This window comes from Bombus pascuorum, chromosome 5 (genome assembly GCF_905332965.1).
Source record: "Bombus pascuorum chromosome 5, iyBomPasc1.1, whole genome shotgun sequence".
In the NCBI taxonomy this organism is placed as follows: domain Eukaryota; kingdom Metazoa; phylum Arthropoda; class Insecta; order Hymenoptera; family Apidae; genus Bombus; species Bombus pascuorum.
The window spans coordinates 9,207,512-9,231,587 of record NC_083492.1 but is presented as its reverse complement, the minus strand read 5'-3'; the positions used below and the strand labels follow the sequence as shown (position 1 = coordinate 9,231,587).

General features: G+C 31.3%; 5 protein-coding genes across 9 annotated transcripts; 2 read left to right on the top strand and 3 right to left on the bottom strand.

Moving 5' to 3' along the window:
- Window positions 1–1,111: 1,111 nt before the first annotated feature.
- On the top strand, window positions 1,112–2,831 carry LOC132907264 (ADP-ribosylation factor 2). Its single transcript, XM_060960198.1, has one exon. The coding sequence runs from the start codon at window positions 1,472–1,474 to the stop codon at window positions 2,012–2,014; it is 543 nt and encodes a 180-aa protein (XP_060816181.1). The 5' UTR covers window positions 1,112–1,471; the 3' UTR covers window positions 2,015–2,831.
- Window positions 2,832–2,917: 86 nt separating this feature from the next.
- LOC132907240 (E3 ubiquitin-protein ligase ZNF598) lies at window positions 2,918–7,183 on the bottom strand. The gene is made up of 3 exons (XM_060960134.1): window positions 7,037–7,183; window positions 6,136–6,675; window positions 2,918–6,013 (listed from the first exon to the last, which is right to left on the bottom strand). The coding sequence occupies exons 2-3, from the start codon at window positions 6,547–6,549 to the stop codon at window positions 3,695–3,697; spliced, it is 2,733 nt and encodes a 910-aa protein (XP_060816117.1). The 5' UTR covers window positions 6,550–6,675; window positions 7,037–7,183; the 3' UTR covers window positions 2,918–3,694.
- A 701-nt stretch (window positions 7,184–7,884) lies between these two features.
- LOC132907263 (transcription initiation factor TFIID subunit 12) lies at window positions 7,885–8,725 on the bottom strand. The gene is made up of 3 exons (XM_060960197.1): window positions 8,381–8,725; window positions 8,119–8,311; window positions 7,885–8,029 (listed from the first exon to the last, which is right to left on the bottom strand). Exons 1-3 carry the CDS (start codon window positions 8,615–8,617, stop codon window positions 7,902–7,904), a joined length of 558 nt encoding a protein of 185 aa, XP_060816180.1. The 5' UTR covers window positions 8,618–8,725; the 3' UTR covers window positions 7,885–7,901.
- A 788-nt stretch (window positions 8,726–9,513) lies between these two features.
- Window positions 9,514–17,813, top strand: LOC132907230 (adenylate cyclase type 9). 4 transcript variants are annotated; one of them, XM_060960113.1, is made up of 9 exons: window positions 9,517–9,832; window positions 10,342–10,641; window positions 10,707–10,833; window positions 11,278–12,127; window positions 12,205–12,459; window positions 12,567–13,018; window positions 13,101–13,256; window positions 13,369–13,568; window positions 13,641–17,813. In XM_060960113.1, the coding sequence occupies exons 2-9, from the start codon at window positions 10,352–10,354 to the stop codon at window positions 15,316–15,318; spliced, it is 4,008 nt and encodes a 1,335-aa protein (XP_060816096.1). In that variant the 5' UTR covers window positions 9,517–9,832; window positions 10,342–10,351; the 3' UTR covers window positions 15,319–17,813. The 4 variants fall into 4 exon arrangements, with proteins under 4 accessions (XP_060816095.1, XP_060816094.1, XP_060816093.1 ...); XM_060960112.1 differs by having other exon boundaries at window positions 9,514–9,832; window positions 10,707–12,127; window positions 12,567–13,014; window positions 13,440–13,568; XM_060960111.1 differs by having other exon boundaries at window positions 9,516–9,817; window positions 10,707–12,127.
- On the bottom strand, window positions 17,244–24,074 carry LOC132907235 (exportin-5). 2 transcript variants are annotated; one of them, XM_060960126.1, is made up of 9 exons: window positions 23,878–24,074; window positions 22,509–23,209; window positions 22,119–22,427; window positions 20,640–22,043; window positions 20,282–20,542; window positions 20,067–20,190; window positions 19,644–19,980; window positions 19,200–19,569; window positions 17,244–18,578 (listed from the first exon to the last, which is right to left on the bottom strand). In XM_060960126.1, exons 2-9 carry the CDS (start codon window positions 23,193–23,195, stop codon window positions 18,417–18,419), a joined length of 3,654 nt encoding a protein of 1,217 aa, XP_060816109.1. In that variant the 5' UTR covers window positions 23,196–23,209; window positions 23,878–24,074; the 3' UTR covers window positions 17,244–18,416. The 2 variants fall into 2 exon arrangements, with proteins under 2 accessions (XP_060816109.1, XP_060816110.1); XM_060960127.1 differs by lacking the exon at window positions 23,878–24,074 and adding an exon at window positions 23,794–23,812.
- Between the last annotated feature and the right edge of the window lie 2 nt (window positions 24,075–24,076).

The window sequence follows — 24,076 nt, the reverse complement described above, 5'->3', positions numbered from 1 at the left end:
ATAGTCTTTTCTTTGTACCGATTGCATTTAATTTAAGAATAACTAATATATTTTGTCACTGTAGGCAACATAAAAGATATAACTTAGAAAAAACGAAGCTGGCACCCCGCGGGAATTTACGACTCCCGTTTAGCTTCCTAGCGATCGCGTCTCTCCGCGACTGGTCGAATAAACAATTATTATTATAAAATATGCACAAGAAATAGAGTAAATTTAATGAAAATAGATAAAAAAATAGCAACAAAAGAGAGAAATGTTATGGAAATAAATTAATCCCGCAGAAAGTTTATTTTTAATACTTGTCACTGCTATGTTTCTATTTAATAGAAATGACAAGAGAAGAGATTTCTCTTCCTTTTATATCTACGTCCCTGAGCAGTTTTTTATTTGTGTTTTACAAATAAGACATTGTAACGGTTAAAGAACGAGATATTTATCTTCAGTCAAAAAACTGTTATTTTATAATAACTTATAATTTTCAAATATTGCTAGGTAGAAAAGTCAATCTTTTATCACTATTTTTTTCTTCTTTTTGCCTTCTTAATAACTTGTGAAATAGTTTGTCATAGTTATGAAAAATTAATATTAAATTATTTGTATCATTAATGTTAATAGATTCTACGAAGAAAGGAATAAAAAGTAATTTTCAAATAAATATCTTAAATTATATATTAATTAAAAATAATATTACCTTATCAAACAAGTGAGAGATAAAATAAAAATACAAACGGTGAATGAAAAAATTATTAATTTCACATTATATTTACATATTCGTAGATATAATTTAATGTGTAGATTTATTTTAATGCAGATTTAATGTGCAAATTGTTGATTGAAATTTTGACATTGATAAAAATATAAACAACTCCATATTCTTGTTCCTTGCTTTTTCTTCCGTAAACAATGTAAGTGTATTGCTATAAGTTGGCAGAGCTATAAAAATCATTTGACCATTTTTGTGTAATATCATTCGTGAATTATTAGAAAACGGTCATTTATTACGGTAATTTTACAATAAAAATATTCTTACAAATTCCTTAAATATAAATAAGAACACGTTGCTTTTGAATTACGCGCTTGGTTATATAGTTAATAGGGTACATGACAGAATATGCGTTGTGTTGCATTCTGTTCTTGGTACATATATTGTGACTCATGAATTGGGTGTTGAAATAATAATTCAGTGTATTTTATAACCATATCTATCTACGTTTGCAAAGCTTACAATTAGATATTGCAAAAAGAAATGGTTATTTTAAGTCCTGCAATATTATCATTGCATTTTCGATCAGTACTTTAGGAGTTGGTGTGCGTGGCCAATTTTGCCAACTATTTCCGGAATAACCTCCGTAAGGTGTGTTAACGGCATCATAAACGTCGTAAAATAATACGCAGTTTCAATAATATTATCCCAAGGGGAAGGGTATTAGTTTAAGTAACTTCAGGCTAATTTAGTGTCTTCCCAAACAAAATGGGCCTAACAATTAGCAGCCTACTTACCCGGCTCTTTGGCAAAAAGCAAATGAGAATATTAATGGTGGGCTTGGATGCTGCTGGAAAAACTACCATATTGTATAAATTGAAACTTGGTGAAATTGTCACAACAATACCTACCATTGGCTTTAATGTTGAGACTGTTGAGTATAGAAATATATGTTTTACGGTGTGGGATGTTGGTGGTCAGGATAAAATCAGACCACTATGGAGACACTACTTCCAGAACACACAAGGTCTCATTTATGTTGTTGACAGTAATGACCGTGAACGTATTGGGGAGGCAGAACGTGAATTAGCAAACATGCTAAAAGAAGATGAATTGAGAGATGCGGTTCTCTTAGTTTTTGCTAATAAACAAGATTTACCAAATGCCATGTCTGCAGCAGAACTTACAGACAAATTGGGGCTAAATTCCTTACGTGGACGTCATTGGTACATTCAAAGCACTTGTGCTACTCAAGGACATGGACTTTACGAAGGACTCGATTGGTTGAGTAATGAACTAGCTAAAAAGTGATAAAGCAATGTCGTTATTCATAATTTTCATGAACAATTTATTCATTGAGCATGGACGTAGAAGACAGGTTGCAATTTCCATTTTGTCAGATTACGCACTATGTGTACGATTTAATACCACTGTGATTGTAATTTTTAAGAAAGGAAACTACTTGAAATAATAGAATATAACTTGATTGACTCAGGACTAAAGACTGTCTGAGTCAATGCTATATGCTGAAACAGGTTTTATTTTCAAACTGAAATTTTTCTTTAAAAGCAAAACTGCAAACAAAAAATAAAACATGAATCAGATGAGTGTATAAATTTATCAGTTATATATTATCTGTATGTTACTTATCATCAATAGAGTTGTGAGTTTACTTAAAAAGTGTATCTTCAGATTAAAATAAATATAGAATATTCTTCATTAAATTTGACACATGTATTGTTTTTATTTGGATAAAAATGTATTACAGATGTCATTTGTTTAATCTATTACTAACAGTTTCTACTGTAAGAACAAAAAAAAAGAAGTAGAAATAAATTTCTATATATTCATGCACTTTACTCTGCGTCTATGCAGTAAATTAAAAATTAAATATCATATATATTATCTAACATACAGTTTTTACTATGCTGTTTTTTGAATAGATAATAAATTATAAAATGAATAATACTAACAGTAAATTATAAGAGTAAACATTTAAAACATCTACCTTTGTTCCCTTATTCGTAATTTTATCACTTCTTTTGTAATATGATTTACATTGTAAAGAATCACAGTTATAAATTAATGAAAAAATTTAGAAATAAATATATAAATTATAAATTTACAATTGTGTTTTACCTTCGTTATCGTCTTTTGTTATAGGAATTAAAATTCTATATTTTATAAAATAGGAAGATATAATAGACAAGTATGTTTTGTAGTCTTGTTTAACTTAATGTAATAACTTTATTACAGTATGAAACAGTACATTATCATACATGCACTGTATAATGTATAACGTATCAAATAATTTGTTAATATGCAATGTTACTTTTACGCATCATAAAATTTTATTCCATTTCTACTTCATATAAGACAATGAATAAATTACAGAAATATATTTCCTACTTATGAGTAATATATATATATATATATATATGTATGTATATATATGTATATATATATATATATATATATGTATATATATATATGTGTGTGTATATATATATATATATGTATATATATATATATACACATTAGTTTTAACATATGACAGAATAGGGCACCAATTAAAATATTTTAGTATAGGATTTTTATATGAATATTTTGTTCAGAATGTGTCAGAAGTGTTAAATTGTTTAAACTCATTTACATAAAATTTGTTATACACAGAATTATTGACTTTGTTTGCTATATGCATTTCATAAAATTATTAATGCATACAACAATTTAATGACAAATTTTCTTCATTTTAGGCAGCAGTCATGCAGATCATTGTATGAATACCAAGTATATGGTAATCAATGTCCAAACTATCTTTTTAATACTAAAAGCTGATACTTAGAATATGTTTTACCAGTAACTTCAAATTAATTATGATTATCTTACACTGATGCCATTCATAAAAATAATTTATTCAGCAGTTCCTTTATTCATAGCTTACAGAACCTTGGCAAAATTTGTAAGTTAATTAAAGGAACACAACTACACTCATTTGCGTACCCAAGAATTTTTTTGTGGCAGGACACTATTTTTACCCAATGCTGGAAAATGATTCTCTAATGTATGACTAGTCATGTGTGTTCGAAAATCAGAACCATTTTTTAAAACTTGACCACAGGTTGCACAAATTTCCAAACCTTTAATCTTATTGCCACTCTCCTTTTGATGAACTTTAAATAGTTCCTGCTGTTTTTCGATATCTGGTAAGAGGACTAAAAGCTCTGAAAATACGTTTTCGAAAGCGCTGAGACCCATAACTTCACGACAGTGCGTATAATAATCTTGAGCGTTACATGTTCCTTGACGAAACAGTCCACTTATATATCGAAACTCCTCGATCTGATCATGTTGCATCAGAACCTCATTAACTTTGGCTACAAGACATTTGTTCCGTTTCTGAAATTCGGGAGGATGTACATAATTGTAAGCACTATCGTGCTTGCTATTGTCTGGCAAGATAGAATAACTCTCTCCAGAACTGTTTGTGAAAGTCAATCCGTTACTATTGTTTATTTTATCCATGCTATTATATTTTATACAAAAACCAGGAGGTGGAGGAGTTGTTGTTCCAAATCCAGGTGGTGGATTCGTAAAACCTGGTGGTTTAGAACTACTGCCACTTAAAGCAGGAAAATCTTCTAAATGACGGGCATTTCTATTAGTGGAATTTAAGCTATCTATTTTTAATTCGGTGCGCTTTCTCTGTACTCCGTTAGTAGCATTATTATCGATATCCGTATTTACAATTGCTTCATTGTCTGCATTTTTATGTTTTTTCTTTTCCTTTTTATTAATTTGTTCTATTTCCTTCAGAGGCTGAACATTTATATTTTTTGATGTATTTTCACTGTTAGTAATATCTGCGTATTTCGATATAGACTGAGAACTTGATTGTACAGCATGTGTTTTATTCGTAATGGGTGAACTTGTAGGTGTCTCATATTCTTTCTTTACTACAGCAGTACTTACATTCGTCTTCGAACTACTACCATCATTCCCATTAGCAGTATTGTTATTACAATTTTGTTTAACTTTTTTCTTTTTCGTTTTTCCTTTTGTTATATCAGTAGTCGTTTTTGCACTATTACTATTATTAGAACTTTGTGCTTGACTCCAGGAAGGAACTACTGTAATAGTTGATTGTTTCTTTGATTTAGATGACTTCGATAATGTAGGGAAATCTTCCCCAGATTGAATAGGTGGTGGAGAAGGTATCAATGGTGGTGAGGCCACCTTTTTAGGTTTTGGTGCCGATGTAGATGCTGATTTAGAGCAAGTCCATTGTAAAACTTCCTTCCAATGAGCCAAATTTGTATTACTGCTAGTTGATGGTTCTGCAGAACCCAATGCCGGGAACGATTCCATCGAAAATTGAGCAGGACGAATTCTGATATTAGGACCTGAAACTTTTGTAGTAACAGTTCCATTTGGTTCATGATTTACTTGAATAGATACATTAGAAGTTGTACTCTTCTGACTCTGTGTGCTTAACCCTGAAGCATTACTACTAGATACACTGAAGTTAACAGTTTTAGAAATACTTGTACTTCCTGATTCTAGCCCCAATGCGGGGAAATTTTCGTCTGTAACAGCAAGAGGCTGGGGTCTTATGGTACTACGAATTGTCACATTACCTCTCCCCTTACTTTGATTTAAGGTAGGTACAATAGGTGCAGTGTTACCCAGTGTTGGGAATTCTTCTGTACTCTGTACATCAACAGATGGTTGCTGTACAAAAGTAGGTTCGTTGTTTGACATAAATACATTTGAAGTATTTGGTGTAACTGTTTGCTGATATTCCCTGAGATTATAATCTCTCCCACCGTAATCTCTTGAATTTCTAGAAGTTGATGGACCTAACATTCCTCTCCTATTCATTCGATTTTCTCCACGTGGAGCTAATGTAAATTCTAGTTCTAACATTCTTGCTTGCTTTGCAGCAGCTTTGCTCAGTTGTTTACTATGAACACTTGCCTTATGTGCTTTAAGATCTATATCAGTTCTGAAGACACTTGTAAATTTTTCCTCTGCACACATTCCTTCTTCACATAAGAAATGTTCTTGTCTAAAATGATCTCGAAGATAATCATATGAGCTGTAATATTGATGTAAACCATCTGCATCACAAAAATGGCAATATAAGTGATCTCTTCGTAAGTGACGGAATAATTCATCATTATCCATATATCGTTGATCACAAAATTCACATAATGGATGTCCTTTATGACTTTTGTCATCAATATCTCCTTTTCTTCTATGCTGGGCAAGATCAGGTCTTGTATAACAACGTCTTTCATGGGAAAATATCTGTTATAGGTAAAGTAAGCATTACTTAATAAAATTAAAAAATTTAATTAATCATAATAATTTTTAAAATATCCTTAGTGTACATTTTAAAATAAGCTTGAAATTAAATAATATTAATTTACCTTTAAATTTTCTACACAAAGATCACAGTAATGTAACTCATGTTGATGTCTCATATGATCTTTCAAACTATTAAAAGTACTAAACACAGGTCTTTCCTTGCAAATATAGCAAACATTAGCTAATAAATCATAAAATTTACTTTGAATATCTGGTGTATCGAAATATATGTTATATCGTGTATCTAACAAATTGCCTTTATGTAATTGGCTAAAAGGTTTTATCTCCTTTGTAAATATAACTTTTGGCAAATCTTGACGACAAATAGGACATTCGTTTTGACAACAGAGCACTCTCATCCGAGTACTACATTCATAACATACAGGGTGTTCACACATACCAATGCTATAAATATCAACATTTTTGTAACATACAACACATGTGTTGTTACTCATACTTTCATTATTGGCAGACATTCTTTTTCACTAGATCTTCTTTAGAAATATCAAACACTGTTATTATACACGCTCTGTACACTCAGAATGTGTTAATTTTATTCGATTTCAATGAGATAAATTATCTGCTATAACGTTCTAGGCAATCTGCAACACAATTGACATTTCAGTTTCGATATATTTATTCTCTACTAAATACTGAATTATATGAGGAACTACTGTAATCGAATATTGCTTTCTTAAAAACTTTGATTAGTTATCAAAATACCCTACTTGAACTGATAAAATACAATATACGAATGTACAAAATTTGGTTAGTATAAATTTTATATTTAACTAGCAGAGAGAAAATGAAAACATATATGCGTTCAGATCATTAGATTCACGATAAAAGAAGTATTTTGCAAAAAAGAGACTGTTTATTTTTCGGATACTAACAATATAAAAATATTACCTAGTAAATTATAAAATATATTTTAAGAAGCAGGTAGAAAAGAATGAAGAGTACCGTCCCAAAATCGTTCCAATAAGCAAGATGGTAATATCTCACAATATGTCCCTGGAAGAAAAAGGTTATCACGATTTATATATTAGACTATGATATGTATGTTGGTTGCTTTGATGAATTCAGCTCAATGAGCAAGCAGGTTCCGGTTTCTTCTGTTTCAGTCATTATTAAATCAAAAAGTAACTAGATAAACTAGCGATTTAAATCTAGCACTATCTGACATTAAATGAAATTTGAATAAATATCGGAATGATTTCCTTAATTTGCATTTTCTTTTTACATAAAAGGTAAAAAATCAAAAATATAATTTTCTGAAAAATGTACTGAAAAAAGAATTAAAACTAAAAATTATAAATCTTACACATTAATTTTATATGGACTTTTATACGAATAATTACCATTAATTAAATTTTCGTATTCTTATTTGTTACTATAATATTTTTATTACAGAAATGAAATGAAATGAAATAAATGAATCCTTACTTTCTATATACAAATTTTCTTTCATATAAATTTAAGATACCAAATAAATTTTACAAATAAAAGATTTTATTTAATTTAACATTTGATCAAGAACATTATAATGGGAACTTATAATAGGAATTATAAAGAATTATAATGAGAACGTTCTGTTAACTCTTTTCAGAAAAATAACATTTTAATGCGAAATTGAAGATATTCTGTATTTAAAATTATATACATTGCAAAAATTATATATATATAACTTATTAAATAATAATAATTTCTTCTCTTTTTATAAATATTAGTTATATATGTTACCCTAAAGTATATTGTCATGTAAGAAATATAGAAGAATCATTAGTTAAAGATAAAATAACAATACAGAATGAAGTGTACAGAAGGACTAATATTTTTTAATCGATTTTCGTATAAGTGCCAATCTTTGTTTATGTGCTTCTGTAACTGTTGCACGTTTATATGGTCGTACTTCATCTGTGCCAAAACCAGGGATCCACATATTCCAATTTCTTTCTAAAAAAATTAAACAATAGCCCGTAGAAACACATTTAATAACATATTGCATTGAATAGTTACTTATTTTATTACTTCTTATAAATTACCTAAATGTAACTGTACATCCTTTACTTCTACAGTATTCGCATGACGATGTTTAGCCAATAAGCATGCTGCATTTACAGTTGTTTCAACAAAATCATCTGCCAATTGTAATAACATTTCTTCTACATCATCATCTAACTGTTCGGTGGGATCTACTTCTTTCACTAGATCTTGTAATCTTGTTTTAGTCAGAAACTGGAATCAGCACAATATCAAAAATTAAATAAAAACAATTTTATCATTTTTGTTCAATGATAAACATACCTGTGGAAAATCATTGAAGGAACTTTGTTGCTGTTGTGATTGTTGTGTTTGTTGTTGAGTAGAGGGTTGTTGTACTATCTGCTGTTTTGGAGGTTGTGATACAAATTGCGTCTGTTGAGATTGTGTCTGAGGCTGTAATATTTGTACTACTGTATTGCCACTTTGCACATCAGGCACAGTAGTCGATGCCTGAGTATTAGGTCCAATAGATTGTAGACTACCAAGTACTGGTGTCATATCAGAATTTTTGTTCGTAATTTGTACAAAAACTGCTTATTTCGTCACGTCTTTCAGATATATATTGCAAATCGAGAAAATTTGTTATGACTAGTTCAGCCTACTGCCGTTAGATGGCGAAAACTAACTATAACTTTCTTACTAGTACTCACCACGAAAGTATTTGAGTATTTATCAAATTTCTATCTAAACCAGATTTTTAAACATTTTTCTTGGCATGACTTCCTATTTAGTCACACTACATCAGTCTTAAACAGTGTTATTTATTTCAGAGTCTTTCATAGCTTGGATTACAGAAGCTTCTAAAATCTCAAATCCACCATAGGCACCCCCACCTGAAAGAAACAAAGTATTTGAATATTTTTTGAATATAACAAAAACACAAAATGAATTTCTCTATATTTACACTTTTCTTGTATTTTATGAAGATTATACATATGTTTACTATATATGTATAATACTATATATATGGTATCTATAAAAATACCAATTAATTATAAATCCAAGTATATTAAATTTCGTATTATTTAGTAATACTTTTACATGTCTACAAAAACCTGATATAAATGATAAACTTGACGAAAATAAGACTTTATGTAGTTACTGTGTATTTATATATATTTTATAATATATATAAATATATATATATATATTATATATAATATAATTAATATATATTATATATTATATATATTAATTATATATATTATATATATTATATATTATATATTAATTATATAAATTTTATATCATTTAAGGTTCCACATACATTACAATGTCTTACATAACAATGTCTTGAACTTCGCGGTAAATATTTCCCCATATCGAATATCGAATCTCTGTACGTTCAGTTCAGCTTATTATCTGTAAAGCACGAGTTAATTTTTAACGCATGAGCTTTCTAATCGTGGGCGCTGTCATCGATAGATTCAAGATGGCCATGGTGCATTACGGAAGAGAAAATTCGAAACGTTCAAACAGTAATTTTTAATTATACACAATAATAAATTGATTACAAGAAAAATTCGATTGAACTGTTACTGATACGTATAATATTAATATTTCTCGGTAACGCTGAGAATACCAAACAAAAAGAATGAAAATGGCATTTTTTGAAGCGAGCTGATTTCAGGAAGAACCTCCGATGTCAGCGGGGAGGATGATTTTCTTAGTTTTGTGGCGATTTCGCCAGTGATCAAGGTGAATTGACTGGCTGTAAGTTTCTTGGTATTAAAGTTATCATAATTATACATGTACTTTATTTTTGTTAAAGAATCATGTCATAGTGTTATAAAGTTAAAGAGCATGCTGTCATTTGAAAGAAATGATCTATAACCACCTTTTCTTAATAATTGTATAAATCCTATATGGAATATAATTTTTATAAGCTTATTTGTATCACGAAGAATGCAAAAATTTAAAAATTTCATTGTTACCTGAAATCATTGTTTTGTAGTAGAATACAGAAAATAATACATTAGTAGAATATGTTCTTAGATAATGTTTTATTTTGTAACAATAATTTTCTATGAAATTAATTCATAATGTATTTATTAAATTGTATTGTTACAATTGTAATGTTGTAATTGTGTTTATTTTCTTTTTTTTTAATACATATATTGTAATAAAATTAGTTTTATTTTTAATATATAAATTTATATTTATAATATATGTATATTGTATAATTTATAATATATATAAATTTAGATTATGTATGGTTTTAGTGCAATTTAAATGTCAAATATGACTCCTCCTTTAAATCGGAAACGAAGCTCATCTGTTAGTTTTACAAGAGCTAAGGATGATAGCGAAGATGCTACAGATGAAATTCATATATCTTTAGCACCATATATACAAACATATTTGGCACACAGTGGACAAGGACTTGGATGTTGTGGAGTTAGCCTTCCAGTACCATTTGAACGTGCAGCCCCAAGATCTTGGTGGAATCCTAGATTTGATTCAGAAATACTTGAAGAACAATTTAAAAGGAGTGCCTTTCCACAAATTAGATTAAGATTCCGGTATATAATACACCGTTGTATACTTAAATTCATAGAAGCAAATATTAATATATATTATTTTTTAGGTATGCTCTAACATATATTTTACTGGTTTCTTTAACATGGCTGGCATATTTTGTTGTAATTGGAGCAGAATACAATACTACAACATGGCCAGCTATAGCAGCAGTATTCACTGCTATTGGAGCAATGGTATCAGCAGTCTTGTATCTAACACATAGTGATTATTATAAAAGTTATGTGTTACCAATTTCATTAGGAGTTGCATCCATGCTTTGCATCCTGTCTTTACTTTTTCTCACAATAGTACCACCCTATATAGATGGCTTAACTCTAGTCGGACATTTTGCACTCTGTTCTGAGATTTTGTTATTGATTTACACTGTCTTGCCAATGCCACTATATGCTTGTGTGGGAATATCGATGGTTTATTCTTTTCTATTTGAATTTTTGACTGCTTACCTATATGGTACAAAAAGTGCAAGAGAAGAATTTTTTAGCAAATATATTTTATTAAATACCTCGATAGAAAATGATGCCACTCTGAAAAACTTTAATATCAATCAATTTTCTAATGTGATGCACGGTGACAACGAATCTACAACTGCAAGTATGAAATTAGTATCATATTCACAGGATTCAAAACTGTTATCTGCTCTTGGAATAAAGTCAAATCAAGAAAATATAGTTGGAAGGATATCTGGAGTTTTGAATGATACCAATGTTTTCAAGAACTTAAATTCCACTATAATATCAACAATAGCTAGTATTAATTCCACCATAAATGCTTCGTCTAATGATTTAGTCTCGAAAGGTGTAAACAACGCAACTTCGATATTTGAAGAAAGTGTACTAACTCATAAAAATGGTGAAATGTCAAACTATTTGTTAAGTAGCAACATATCTAACCGATCATTTTCGGACGATTATTTTTCTACGAGTCTTGGAATAAGAATCTTAATGCAGATCTGCATTCATCTGATAGGTATACATATTTTAATAATGACTTTTGTAAGGATGCGTGGTACTTTTATGAAGGTCGGGCAATCACTGTTGGTCCGGCGTCAGCTCGAAATGGAGAAACAACTTAAAGAGAAGATGATTCACTCAGTAATGCCGCCTAAAGTTGCAGATTGGTTAATGGCAGAAAGTGAACGTGAAAGAGAACGAGAGGATTCTTTAAAAAAAGGTTCGATACCGTCCAATAATACAGATATTCGCTCATTGTTTCGACCATTTAATATGCATTCAATGGAAAATGTTAGTATCCTATTCGCTGATATTGTTGGGTTTACGCGAATGAGTTCCAATAAGACTGCAGAAGAGTTGGTAGGCATTTTAAATGATCTTTTTGAAAGATTCGATGATTTATGTGAACATCATGGATGTGAGAAAATTTCTACATTGGGAGATTGTTATTACTGTGTAAGTGGATGCCCAGAACCAAGGCCTGATCATGCAAAATGTTGTATTGAAATGGGATTAGGTATATTTTCTTCCTTTTTTATTGAATTATAGAAATGAAACATTTATATGGAAAATAATTAATGTGTGTTTTTACAGCCATGATAGAAGCTATAAAACAGTTTGATATTGAGAGAAGAGAAGGCGTTAATATGAGAGTCGGAGTGCATACTGGAACTGTACTCTGTGGAATAGTAGGTACTAAAAGATTTAAATTCGATGTATGGTCTAATGATGTAACTCTAGCAAACAAACTAGAAAGCACGGGAAAACCAGGAAGAGTTCACCTAAGTGAAAAAACATTAAATTTCCTCGATGATCGATATATTACAGAGGAAGGGGATTTAATAAATGGTATTGACATTATTATTATATAGGAGTAGAAAACTCCTATGCATAGAAAAGTTGTCTGAGTGTACTTAATCATATAAAACTTTCTAGAAATATGTATCATATTGCAGGTATTAAAACTTATTTTATTAAAGGCCGAAAATCAGATTTCACCAATCAGTTCATAATGAATATTACATCTCCGACAAGTATATCGCCTTTGATGCAATCGCGTCATCGTCTGGCCTCTTGTAATAGCCAATCTAAATCCAAATATCATTACCTCCATATGGTTACTAATACAAGTAATTATAGAATGAAAGCAAATTCTTTGCCAAGTATTCTAGATTCCGAAAACGGAGATACTGATACCGCAGATGAAAAGGGGAACGCAAATAAAAGTCCGATATCTGTTGCCAGTTATGGAAAGAAAAAAGCGCGAAACAAGCCGTGGAAATATTTACAACGACAACGAACTACCGAGGAAATGACACCTTTAGAAATGGAAGAACCCAAAGCAATTATTGTCGACAAATCAAAAATTGAATCTCAATCATACGAAGATCGCAATGGATTTAGGCAGGTCAAAATCGTGTCGATAAAAGATTTTGCTTTAATTTTCAGCTGCATTATCTCATTCGTATATAAGTTGTATTTCTTTACAGAATACGTCTCAAAATGAGATTGAAATGGATCCAAATCCTGTACCTTCTAGTCCTTTATTGTCTGGTCAAGAGCCACTCAGTCGTGCCTCTTCTATGTGCAGTAGGAAAGATTCCGGAATTAGAAGTAATAGCAGACGTAGTAGTATACAGCAGCAGGTATAACTTATAATTAATGATAGAAATTATATTAGAGATACTTCAATACAATAAAGTTTCAATAATAGTCAGCATGTTCCCTTTCCTCCTGCAGTTAATTTTCATATTTTAGTTATTTTTGATGAACGGCATGGCTCAAGGAGATTTATTAGCACACAGAGTGAGTGGCTATTATACTTCTAGTTCGACATTAAACTCTGTTCACGAGCCGTCGTCTTCAGTACCACCCTATCCATTTCCTCCAGCAGTCACGGATACCTTTGGTGCATGTTTTCACAAATTAAGAAAACAATCTGACCTACAGTTAATCAGGTAGGTAAATCAACTTCACTTTATAGGTTTAAAAATTATATTATAGTTCGTATGATTTTATTTTTCACGAAGGTGCGTTCAAGATAATGTAAGTTCTCAACGATCATACTTCGTGAAACCTCCACTCTCGAGTATGACACTCTTTTTCAAGAACAAAGAAATGGAAAAAGAGTATAGAGAAAATGCTCATAAGGTTAGCGAATGTATCAGTGGAAATCCACCTACTCTGGCTACCTCGAGATTCAATACATACTTTGATATTCTGATATCGGCGTTGGTTTATACTGCCGTTACAGTATCGCTCTTTTTAATTTGCGATCCAACGTTATATTATATAATTTTTTTTGTATCTGCTGCTACCATTCAAATTATAGCGGTGTTGCTTTGTGTTCGTCAACTTTTATATCCAGATATGGTTCATGCAACGTTGACACAGCGAATATTCAAATTCTTTTCACAATGGTACCCTTGGCATATATGCGGTGCAATTCTTGTCGGCTTACCGATAACCTCAATTCTTCTCAATTATACGTGCAGTAACTTTCATAATTTGAACAATTTCGAATATTATTATGGTTACTTAATCGTTGTTGGTATAGTTCATTTCTGTAATTTCACGCAACTCAATTGTTGGATGAAAAATTTCTTGGTAACATTCATGGGTGTATTGTTTCTTTATCTTGTAATGTATCATCTAATATATGATCAAGAAAATCTCGGTAATCAATTCATTAATAACTCGCTCAATTACTCACAAGCCATGATAAACAAACGTGCCATTGGCTTAATCAGTAATCAATTTAACGAAATTATGGCTAAAAAAGGATTCAATAATACTCCTGATTTGTTATTAAATTCCACAACGAAGCTCGATATGAGATTAAGAGAAGCAGAAATCAGATATCATAAAAGATTATACAATTCCGAGATTTTTTTAGATCTGATACTTTTACTTTTGTTAGTTTGGTTTTTAAATCGTGAATTTGAAATTAGTTATCGGTTAAGCTTTCACGGAAACGCGGTAGCCGCACGAGATAAAAGCCGTGTACAATCTATGAAAAATCAAGCCGATTGGCTTTTACACAACATTATACCAAAATATGTTGCTGATCAATTAAAAACCACTGCTAAATATTCACAAAATCATAAAGCTGTAGGAATTATTTTTGCAAGCATAGTGAACTTTAATGAACTCTATGATGAATCTTATTTGGGTGGAAAAGAATATTTGCGTGTGCTTAACGAACTTATTGGTGACTTCGACGAATTGTTAGAAAAACCAGAATTCTCGAACGTAGAGAAGATTAAAACTATTGGTAGCACATTTATGGCAGCAAGCGGTTTAAACCCACAAGTTAGGCAACAAAGTGAACATGAATATATGCATCTGTTTCAATTAATAAATTTTGCCATAGCGATGCATAAAGTAATAAACGATTTCAATCGAGAATTGCTAGGTTTCAAATTAATATTGAGAATTGGCTTTAATTATGGCGACGTAACTGCTGGAGTGATCGGGGCAACAAAGTTGTACTATGATATCTGGGGTGACGCTGTAAATATAGCATCTAGAATGGATTCGACTGGAGTCGCTGGAAGAATACAAGTGGCCAAGAACTCTTTAGATATACTCTCGGAACGATACGAGTTCGAACCACGTGGCCAAGTCTATGTTAAAGGAAAAGATAATATGGATGTGTTTTTATTAATAGGGGAAAAAGGCGATATTAATACAACGACAAACACTTAACAGTTTTTGAATCCCTAATGACGGGAAGAGTCGATTGTTTATAAATTTAATCGTTTGCACGTTACACTTATATCGAGCATATGATCTTTTCCAGATCAGGCTTCTAGCGATATTTCGATCTCGTTAAGAATTGTATGAATTTTTACGGTATAATGTACCGTCGACGTTACACACGTTAAAAACGTACCTTACTCTTTAATTGCTCGCTCATTAAAGATATTTATTCTTAACGAAATATTCACTGTATTTTTTTACATAATTTAAGAGCATCAGATGCGAGATCTACCAAAACCTATCTTTATAAAAAAAAAAAGTACAAAATCAAATCGTTTTGAAGAAATGAAATTTTGTCTTAACAATTGTTGCGAAAAATCTATCGAGACAAATATAGTACGCATCTTCATTGTTTATGTGCTGAATGTACGAACGAACTATGCGAATGAGCGGATGAACGTTATATGAAGTGACCGAGCTTGGTCGTTGTCAACAGTTCCTAATATAAAATGTGCGACTTATTAGGTAACTATTAGTTATCATCGTAAAAAACTTTCTAATATTTTCTTTCATTAATCCTTCTAATTCATATAAGATTATATGACTTGGTTCCTTTCATAATGTGAATAACAGATCAGAACTATTTATATTTAAATATGAAAATATGTCAAATCATTTGCAAAGTATGAATATTATATTGAAGTATCTCGAGAATCTTAAAATATTCTTTAAGATTTATTTCTTCATTTTAAACATTATAATACAGCTTCTATACTTATTCTAGCTACAAGCACTCGTTCAGCATACATATAGTGTTTCTCGTTAATTTTTCGCACGATAGATAGTATATTCAAAAGAAATCTGTTTTAAGATTGCTATGGTTCTCGAAAACTTATTGTTAGTACTCAATGATTCCATGCAAAGCTTTGTATTCTATTTTAGTTGAACTTACAATAGAAATTAATTCACTACAGTAGAAATATCTCTTGTCGTAACATTGTTTCAGGATTTGCTGCATGGACTACCGCATCAATAATAAAATCGTACTTTATAAATTATCATTCCGTCATTCTTTAATCTAATATTTTACTTTATTTTCTTTCTTTCCTTTTCTTTTAAATATCGATAAAAAGGTATATAAGACGATATAAAAATAGTGAAATATTTTCGGCATTTGACTGCAGTTGTACTTCAGACAATTTTTAGAAATTTAATACATGAACCCCTTTCAATGTTTCATTTCTATAGGCGCATACATACAATATATATAAAAATTACAAAATGTGTATTGGACTCTGGCATTGTCTTATTCGTACTTATGTTGAAACGTGTTAACAGATCTTGCAATCTACACGAATTTATAATTACAGGTGTAAGCAAATTAATGGAGTATTGATAGGCAAAGTATATTAATTTTATTGTTATCTTAATGTGCGTACTATCGCGTATATTGGAGAAAAATTGTTAAACTCTAAAGTGATAATTAGTTCAACTAGTAATAAAATTTGAAATCGATTAAAAACTTGTATTCTATTTATATTAATCTCAATAGTATTTTGTTGGAAAATATAGTTCTTTATGAATTTTATTTCGTAACATATGTGATGTTAATACGATACGCAAATTGATCGTATTTATATATAACAAGATATAATTTAATATTAAATTTTCGTATTTGAACTGTTATTCAAATACATCGAATTAACGAAAAACTCTGGTGTCGTTTAAAATTTTGTCTATGCCTAGCATTATAAATCTTTTAAATAGCACAGTCTCTATCGCGATAGTACTTCATTTTTTGTTAACAATCTTCGTCATGTTACTTTTGAATCCGTGATATGATTGTCACGTATTAAATGATTATTAGTATCTATAATTTTATGTAAAATATCGTCGTTATTTTTGACGTGTAATGGAAATCATAAATCATGTAAGGTACTAATCCATTTTTATGTGATAGCTACAATGCTGCATTATTCACAATAATAAAATAAAATTAACTAAAATAATTAAAAAGTAACAACGAAATCTGGAAATATTACATTCAATTTACATATAAGTATCTGAAATGCTGCATTATTTTCAATTTCAAAGGATAAATAAAAGTCGCATTTAACGCTGGTAACATGAGCCGAACAAAAGATCATTCTGTTATTAAATATCATCTCAAATGAAGCTTACTTTATGTATGCTTTTAAAATGCCCAAATAAAATTTTTACAACTAAATCCATATGAAACAGCACTTTTAAAATGTGCTGAGAAACATACACATTTTGCTCCTGATTAAAAACAATTATAATCAATTCGAATACAAATTTTTGTACCAAATCGTAAAATTGTTTTATATAAATCAACAACCTTTGTATTATACATTAGCAAAATATTGTTTACAAAACTGTATTACATTGCGTGATTGTGGAAAACCATCCTGTTTTACATTATTACAAAAAATTTGTAAATCCAAAGAAATAGTAATAAATGCGTAAGACTTAATATACAATTATTCGATAATCTATTTAGATTTGTTTGCAATTTGTCTTATCATAAGTGCTGAATGTTCTTCTTTAACAACAAATATCTTCTTATATTACACGTGCGTATGGACACGCATCACGCATACAATACATACATACACACATGCACGCACGCGCGCACACCCTAGATATTCGAGAAACACAAAGTTTTCTGTGTATATTGTAGTCCCGAGTTAAAAATAAGAAGACTTCGTAAATAAAATCGATTGCTGTCTTTTTTACTTTCTTTTTTCTCTTCTTTTTACAAACTATTCACAATCGACATTGAACGCGCACGTAAGCGTATTTTCTTTTCATTTTATTCATTATTCAGTACATAAGTAAAGTTGTTAAGTGTAACACTTCCATCGCAAGACTGTGTTGCGCGCGTCCAACTTTATGAATAATTTAAAAGCAAATATCTAGTTAAAACGAACTTATTCTATGAAGTCCCCTTATTTTAGTTATAGGATTCCTTCATGTATATAGTTCAATCTTTTTTTTGTAGGAAATCGTTTTCACGATAGTTTATTACTACTTATTAATTCAGACCATATGCATGCAGTATGGCCATCTAAATGGAGTTTCTGCTACGTAGTTCCTGCAAATAGAGCCGCAAACCCGCTATCAGTCGAATTCTCAGATACCTCATCTACGCGTACCGCTTGTTGCTTTCCAAAAATTTCTATACGTGGTAAATTGTCTATCTTAACTTCCTTACGAAACAATTGACCAACACTTCGACCAATAAGCTGTAACGAATATTGTACGATATACAGGGTGAATCACCCAACTAATATGATATGACTTATGTAGTACATACTCAGGTATACTATGCTAAGCAGATACTCATTTATTTTTTGTATGCAACGATGCATCAGGAAAGTGCAATTACAGTCCTTTTTTACATGAAACTCCATAATTTTTCATTAACCACCTGATGCATTTTCTAATTCCCTACAAGAAAGTATTCAGGTCCTTAGGTGAAAAACTGCATATGAGAAACAAGGAAAAACAATGGAAGGCTTATGTTTATGTTTTCCTTGCCTTTCATACACTAAATGTGGTCAAGTTGAAATTGAAATATCTTTTAAACTCAGCATTTTTCAACCCAAGTATAATACCTTTTTGTAGAGGTTCATAATGGATAACCAAAAATTATAGAGACCCATTAAAAAAATGCAACTGCACTTTCCCCGTGCATTATTGTATGCTAAAAAAAAAGTGAGTAGCAAACATAGATCTTATTATGGCATTTAATTTTTCTCTATCTTCAACGAAATCAGAACTACAGCCCAGCCCAGTTCTATGGACATGCAGCATCCTGTATACCCTTCAGTACACTATTTCTATTTTTAATATGTAAACCTTACCTGATTTGTAATTTTCTTGAAAAGATCTTTCTTTCCTTTCTCAACTTTATTTCCTTTAGTACTAACTACAGCCATCTTTTCGTCGAAACGTTGCAAATCCGTAGGATTAACACCCGGAATTTGCTGCATTACTTCGATAATAGTGGGGAATTTAGGTCGTAAACATTCGTAGACTTGTGCACCCAAAGTAATAAGAGAACCTTGATTTGCTTCGTGTTGTCCGTGAAGTTGTAAACCTTGAAGAATAGCTACCATAATATGAGCAGCCATAGCAGGCGTTAAACTGCCATCACCTGCCAATGCTCGTACAACTGGTGCAGTTAACATTGTAGCCTTTAGACTAGCATTTGAATCGTTCCAAGCTAAAGCCCTAGATGTAGCAATAGGATTTCACTTAAAGTTAACTCTACTATAGATTAACTATCAAATAAGACATTGGATTACCCTAAAACGCATAGGACAACACTGTGGCACGTAGATGGATGACGAAGAACAACAGCTCCCAATTCACTAACAACTTCGGCAACTATACCATTTCCACGTGACAAAGGAGGATCTATAGCCATGCCACTGCTATCTTGTTCCATTGTGTCAGGAGGTGTTGCATCACACGCAGCACCACCAACAAGAGCTACTTTCAACACGTCTACAAAATCTCTCGTCAAATTTCGATTTAGCATATCAGTAATAACTTCTTGTGTATCTGTATTTTCTTCGTCCAAACCACCAGATTCGTAGAGGTGTGCGATGTACTGCCATTTTGCGCTTAACCTTTGGCACACTGTAAAAAAATGATTTAAATTAAGATGTATTTAAATAGAAAATTAATAAAATACATGTGATAATAAGAAGATAAAAAGATCGTACTATGCGTAGAAACATGAGCCAATACGGGTACAAGAACGCTTTCGTAAAATGCAGGTGGACAGGAATATACGAACGGTTTCATGAAGACGCGTATAATTGGTCGCAATCTATAATCTGGAATCATCTGAAAGAAACACATACAGCTGTCATTAGGATACAGGATAAATAATTATATTGCTAGTTATAGTATAAGAAAAAAATATAAGAAAAGTTACCTCCATATTAGAAAAAACTGAATTGATGAGAGCTGGTGCTAAACCAGGTAATTGATAGAAATCTCTTCCAATCATGTGACATCCACTTCCTAACATATGATAGCACGAATCGTGAATAGTAGTAAGAAACGATTGCATTCGAACTGAAGCCGTAAATGAAGACTGATCAGGTTCAGAAGCTCGTTCGTTATCATTTGTTACATTTAAACCTAACAGGTTTGCTTTTTCTGCTTCTAATAATTCATGAGCATTTTTATATCCCTAATAAAAATATATAAAAAACATTGGATATTCCTCTATGAAGTTACTCAATAAAATAAAATAAAAGAAAAATATTTATTATTAGTGTCTTTGTTACCTCTGATAAAGCTGCTAAAGCAGTAGGTATGAATAGAGCATTCATTGTTCTGAGCAATGCAAAAAGTGTTGGCAGTACAGGAATTACATGTGGTGTAGCAGGATTTCTATATACCGGATTCCCACTTTCGCTGAGCGCGGCTACAAAACTGCCTCTTGCAGCGCGATCTGGATCATCGGGGATGGAGCACCTTTTTACAACACACAGTATTGTACAAATACATATCATTAAATCGCTTCGATTCTGTCCTGCCGGGTCTTCCGCAATATTCTCAATCGGTGGTCTGTCTAAACCTATGAATCTCATTAATTCAAGTGGTCCTTTAAACGGTTCAGATCCGAGCGCGATAAACTTCGCTGATGCATCACCAATTACTTCTGCAACGAATCTAGTCTGTCTTTCGTAATCACAGAAATGATTCGATATCAACAACAATGCTTCATAAAGCAAGATAGTTTCAATCTTAGATAAAGGACTAGGTACTCTTGCTAAACCCCGAACCATCGTATGTATTTGTTCAAAAACTGGGAGGAGTAATAATGGATATTTCAGACTAATTTTAACCATGAGACTCGCCGCATGTCGTCTTACATTCTTTGCTGCTCTAGATCGAGTACCTTTTGTTTCACCAGGTGCTTCAAATATCAGAGCAGCAAAGATCTTCTCTAGGACTCTGGGTAGGATAGCAACTCCTGGCATAGCCATTGAACCAGTTGACATAGATAAGAACACGAAGAGAGCACTGATGCAGGAAAGTAATGCAGATAGTAACCAAGGATCTTGTGGAGAATAACCAAGGCATAATTCCAACAATTGAAGACCAGTTTGTACACTTGGTCGTTCGTTGATTAAAAGAATTCTGGATACAACAGAATCCAAGGCTTGTGCAAGAGCTTCCCATTCAAGGTATTGTGGATCATTTTGGTCACTTTGACATCGAAGATCCGCCATTCCCTTTGTTATTTTGGCTGTTAACCACTGTTGTACGTACGTAAATGTTACCAGAGGCGCTACCATCGTGGCTTGTCGAAATCCTTCCAATAAATCAGTTCTGAATCGATGAAGAAAGACATTGAACTCTTCCACTGAATCATAATCCTCAAGACAATATGCGCTCATTCCATTAGCTTGTCTACCTTGTGGATATGCTACTTTTATTAGTTTTGGAGCTGTATTTTCTATATATTTTGGTATGTAAGTTAACAATAACTGATCTTGTTTTATCTGTTCATGTTTAAACAGCATTATCCAAATTACATTTGCCATATGCGTTAATGTCAAACTTGAATACATGGTAAATGTCAACACAGTATCTAAAAATATGTTAAAATGTGTTGGCCGAATGCTGGAACTATCATCTTTACCCCAAAGTGTACAAAGTTGAGTTGCCATTCCAGTTAGCACCTAAATTAAAAATTAACATTTTTCATTGCGTCTACATATAAATAACAATATGTTTTATGATAAGTTGCAATTTACTTGTGTCAGCTTTTTCAAGAATAAAAAATGGTTTTCATGAAATTCATTTGTTTCAGTGACAGGTGATGCTGCAGTTGCTGCTGTATAAATATATCTCAAAGCATCTTCAGAGAATAAAATCATTAATTGTTTTCTGTCTTCGGCTTTCCCTTTACGGTTTACAATTTGTAATAAACATTCAGCTGCCGAGCATTGAAATATTGGATCTCCCAATAAGAGACATAATATTTGTAATAATCTACCATCTTCTGCCATAACATGAGTAATTGAAATCCATTCTACAAAACCAGTCAACGTAGACAGTACTACCTATATAACAGAAAAATGATTTAATATATACAATTACAAACATTGATTGGAAAGACATAAATAACCTCATAACAAATTTACCTGTACAACTTTACTATGTGCTGCAGCTTCAGAAGTACAACCTAAACTATTCGTTTTTTGAAATTCTGAAAAATGTTGTTCCATTAATCTTAAAAAAAAGCTAAAAATTTCAGCCATATTTGTGTTAAGTGCTTGGTATATATCCTTTCTTCTTTGATTAGATTCTAATGTTTGTAGAAGTGCAACATCCTCTACGAGTCTCAAAAACACCAGAAGAACTAATTCAGTTTGACTTTCACCCCTTGTACAAGCTTGACTAAGTTCAGCAAGCAATGTAGGCCATTGTTGTGGCCATTCCCTCTTTATCATTTCTACCACAACACGAGATAGTGCATCTTTAATATGAGCTTCCTCTTGTAATAATGGTTCTGTACCTTCTTGAAGTAATTTCATTGCATTCTCCTTTATAAATATTTTTTCTGATTGAGATATTTGCGTCCATCTATATTTAATGTAATGTTCCATAAGTTGTAATCCGAAATGCCTAACCACTGAACTTCTATTTGGAGCTCTCTGAGCTAGATATAATCCACATTGTGCACATAAAGGAGAAGATTCCTTAAATCGTTCACAAGCATTATATACTTCCAAACGTTGCTGTTGTGGAACATTTGGTGACATCATCACCTCCACTACTTGAGCAAGTTCTGCTGATATTTGGGCAACATTACCTACTCCGAACTCCATTCCTGCCTATTGCACTATAATTGAAAGTAATAGTTATTTATATTTTTTATTAAATTTTGGATATAAAAGTAGGAAATGCATAATATAGGTTCTTATCATTTCATACTTTTTTATTTCAATTTATATCAACACGTACATACAATATATATACATGACTTTTATATGATATAAATTTAATGTGAACTTACATATAAAAAGTACAATTAGTGATCAAATACTTGAACTTTGAAGCATATGTGTAAAATATATTATCTATTTCTACTCCAAATGATAAAAATCATTAATACTTTTTTCTATCATTTGAAGCACTTTTATAAATACAATATATCAAGGTAAAATAATTTTTAATGACGACAAATGTGATAGTCATAAACATTCTAAAAATTTTTGTCAAAATGTTGAAATTATAAAAAAAAATAAGATCATGAGAGAAACAATTAAATTTCGTAAAATGACATTCTGAAAATTTAAATTCAGAAACGAAGCAAACAGAAATGTGTTTGATAAAAGATATCGTAGCTTCACACGTGCTATGAAAGTTTACAGGTACTATGAAAAATTTAGAATGAAATTAGATGATGTGAAATTGTGTAATTACAATGCAAGAAAAGCACGAGGTGAACCAGCTTGTAAAGTATGTGTAGTATGCCCTGGTAAGCATGCCTTGACAGAAGGTACCTACCTCGTAACGCGATCGTAGATCGAGACGGATCGAAGATACACGTTTGGCAAAAGTTCTGTCAATACGGCTTGTCAATTCATATCTGATGGTCAATTATTGAGTCAAAAACTCGCGGCGTGTACAAGCGGTGATCTTATATTTAGTTAAATAAGTTCGCTTGCTGAGGGATATGCGGCACGTTGAACGATTACATATAGCA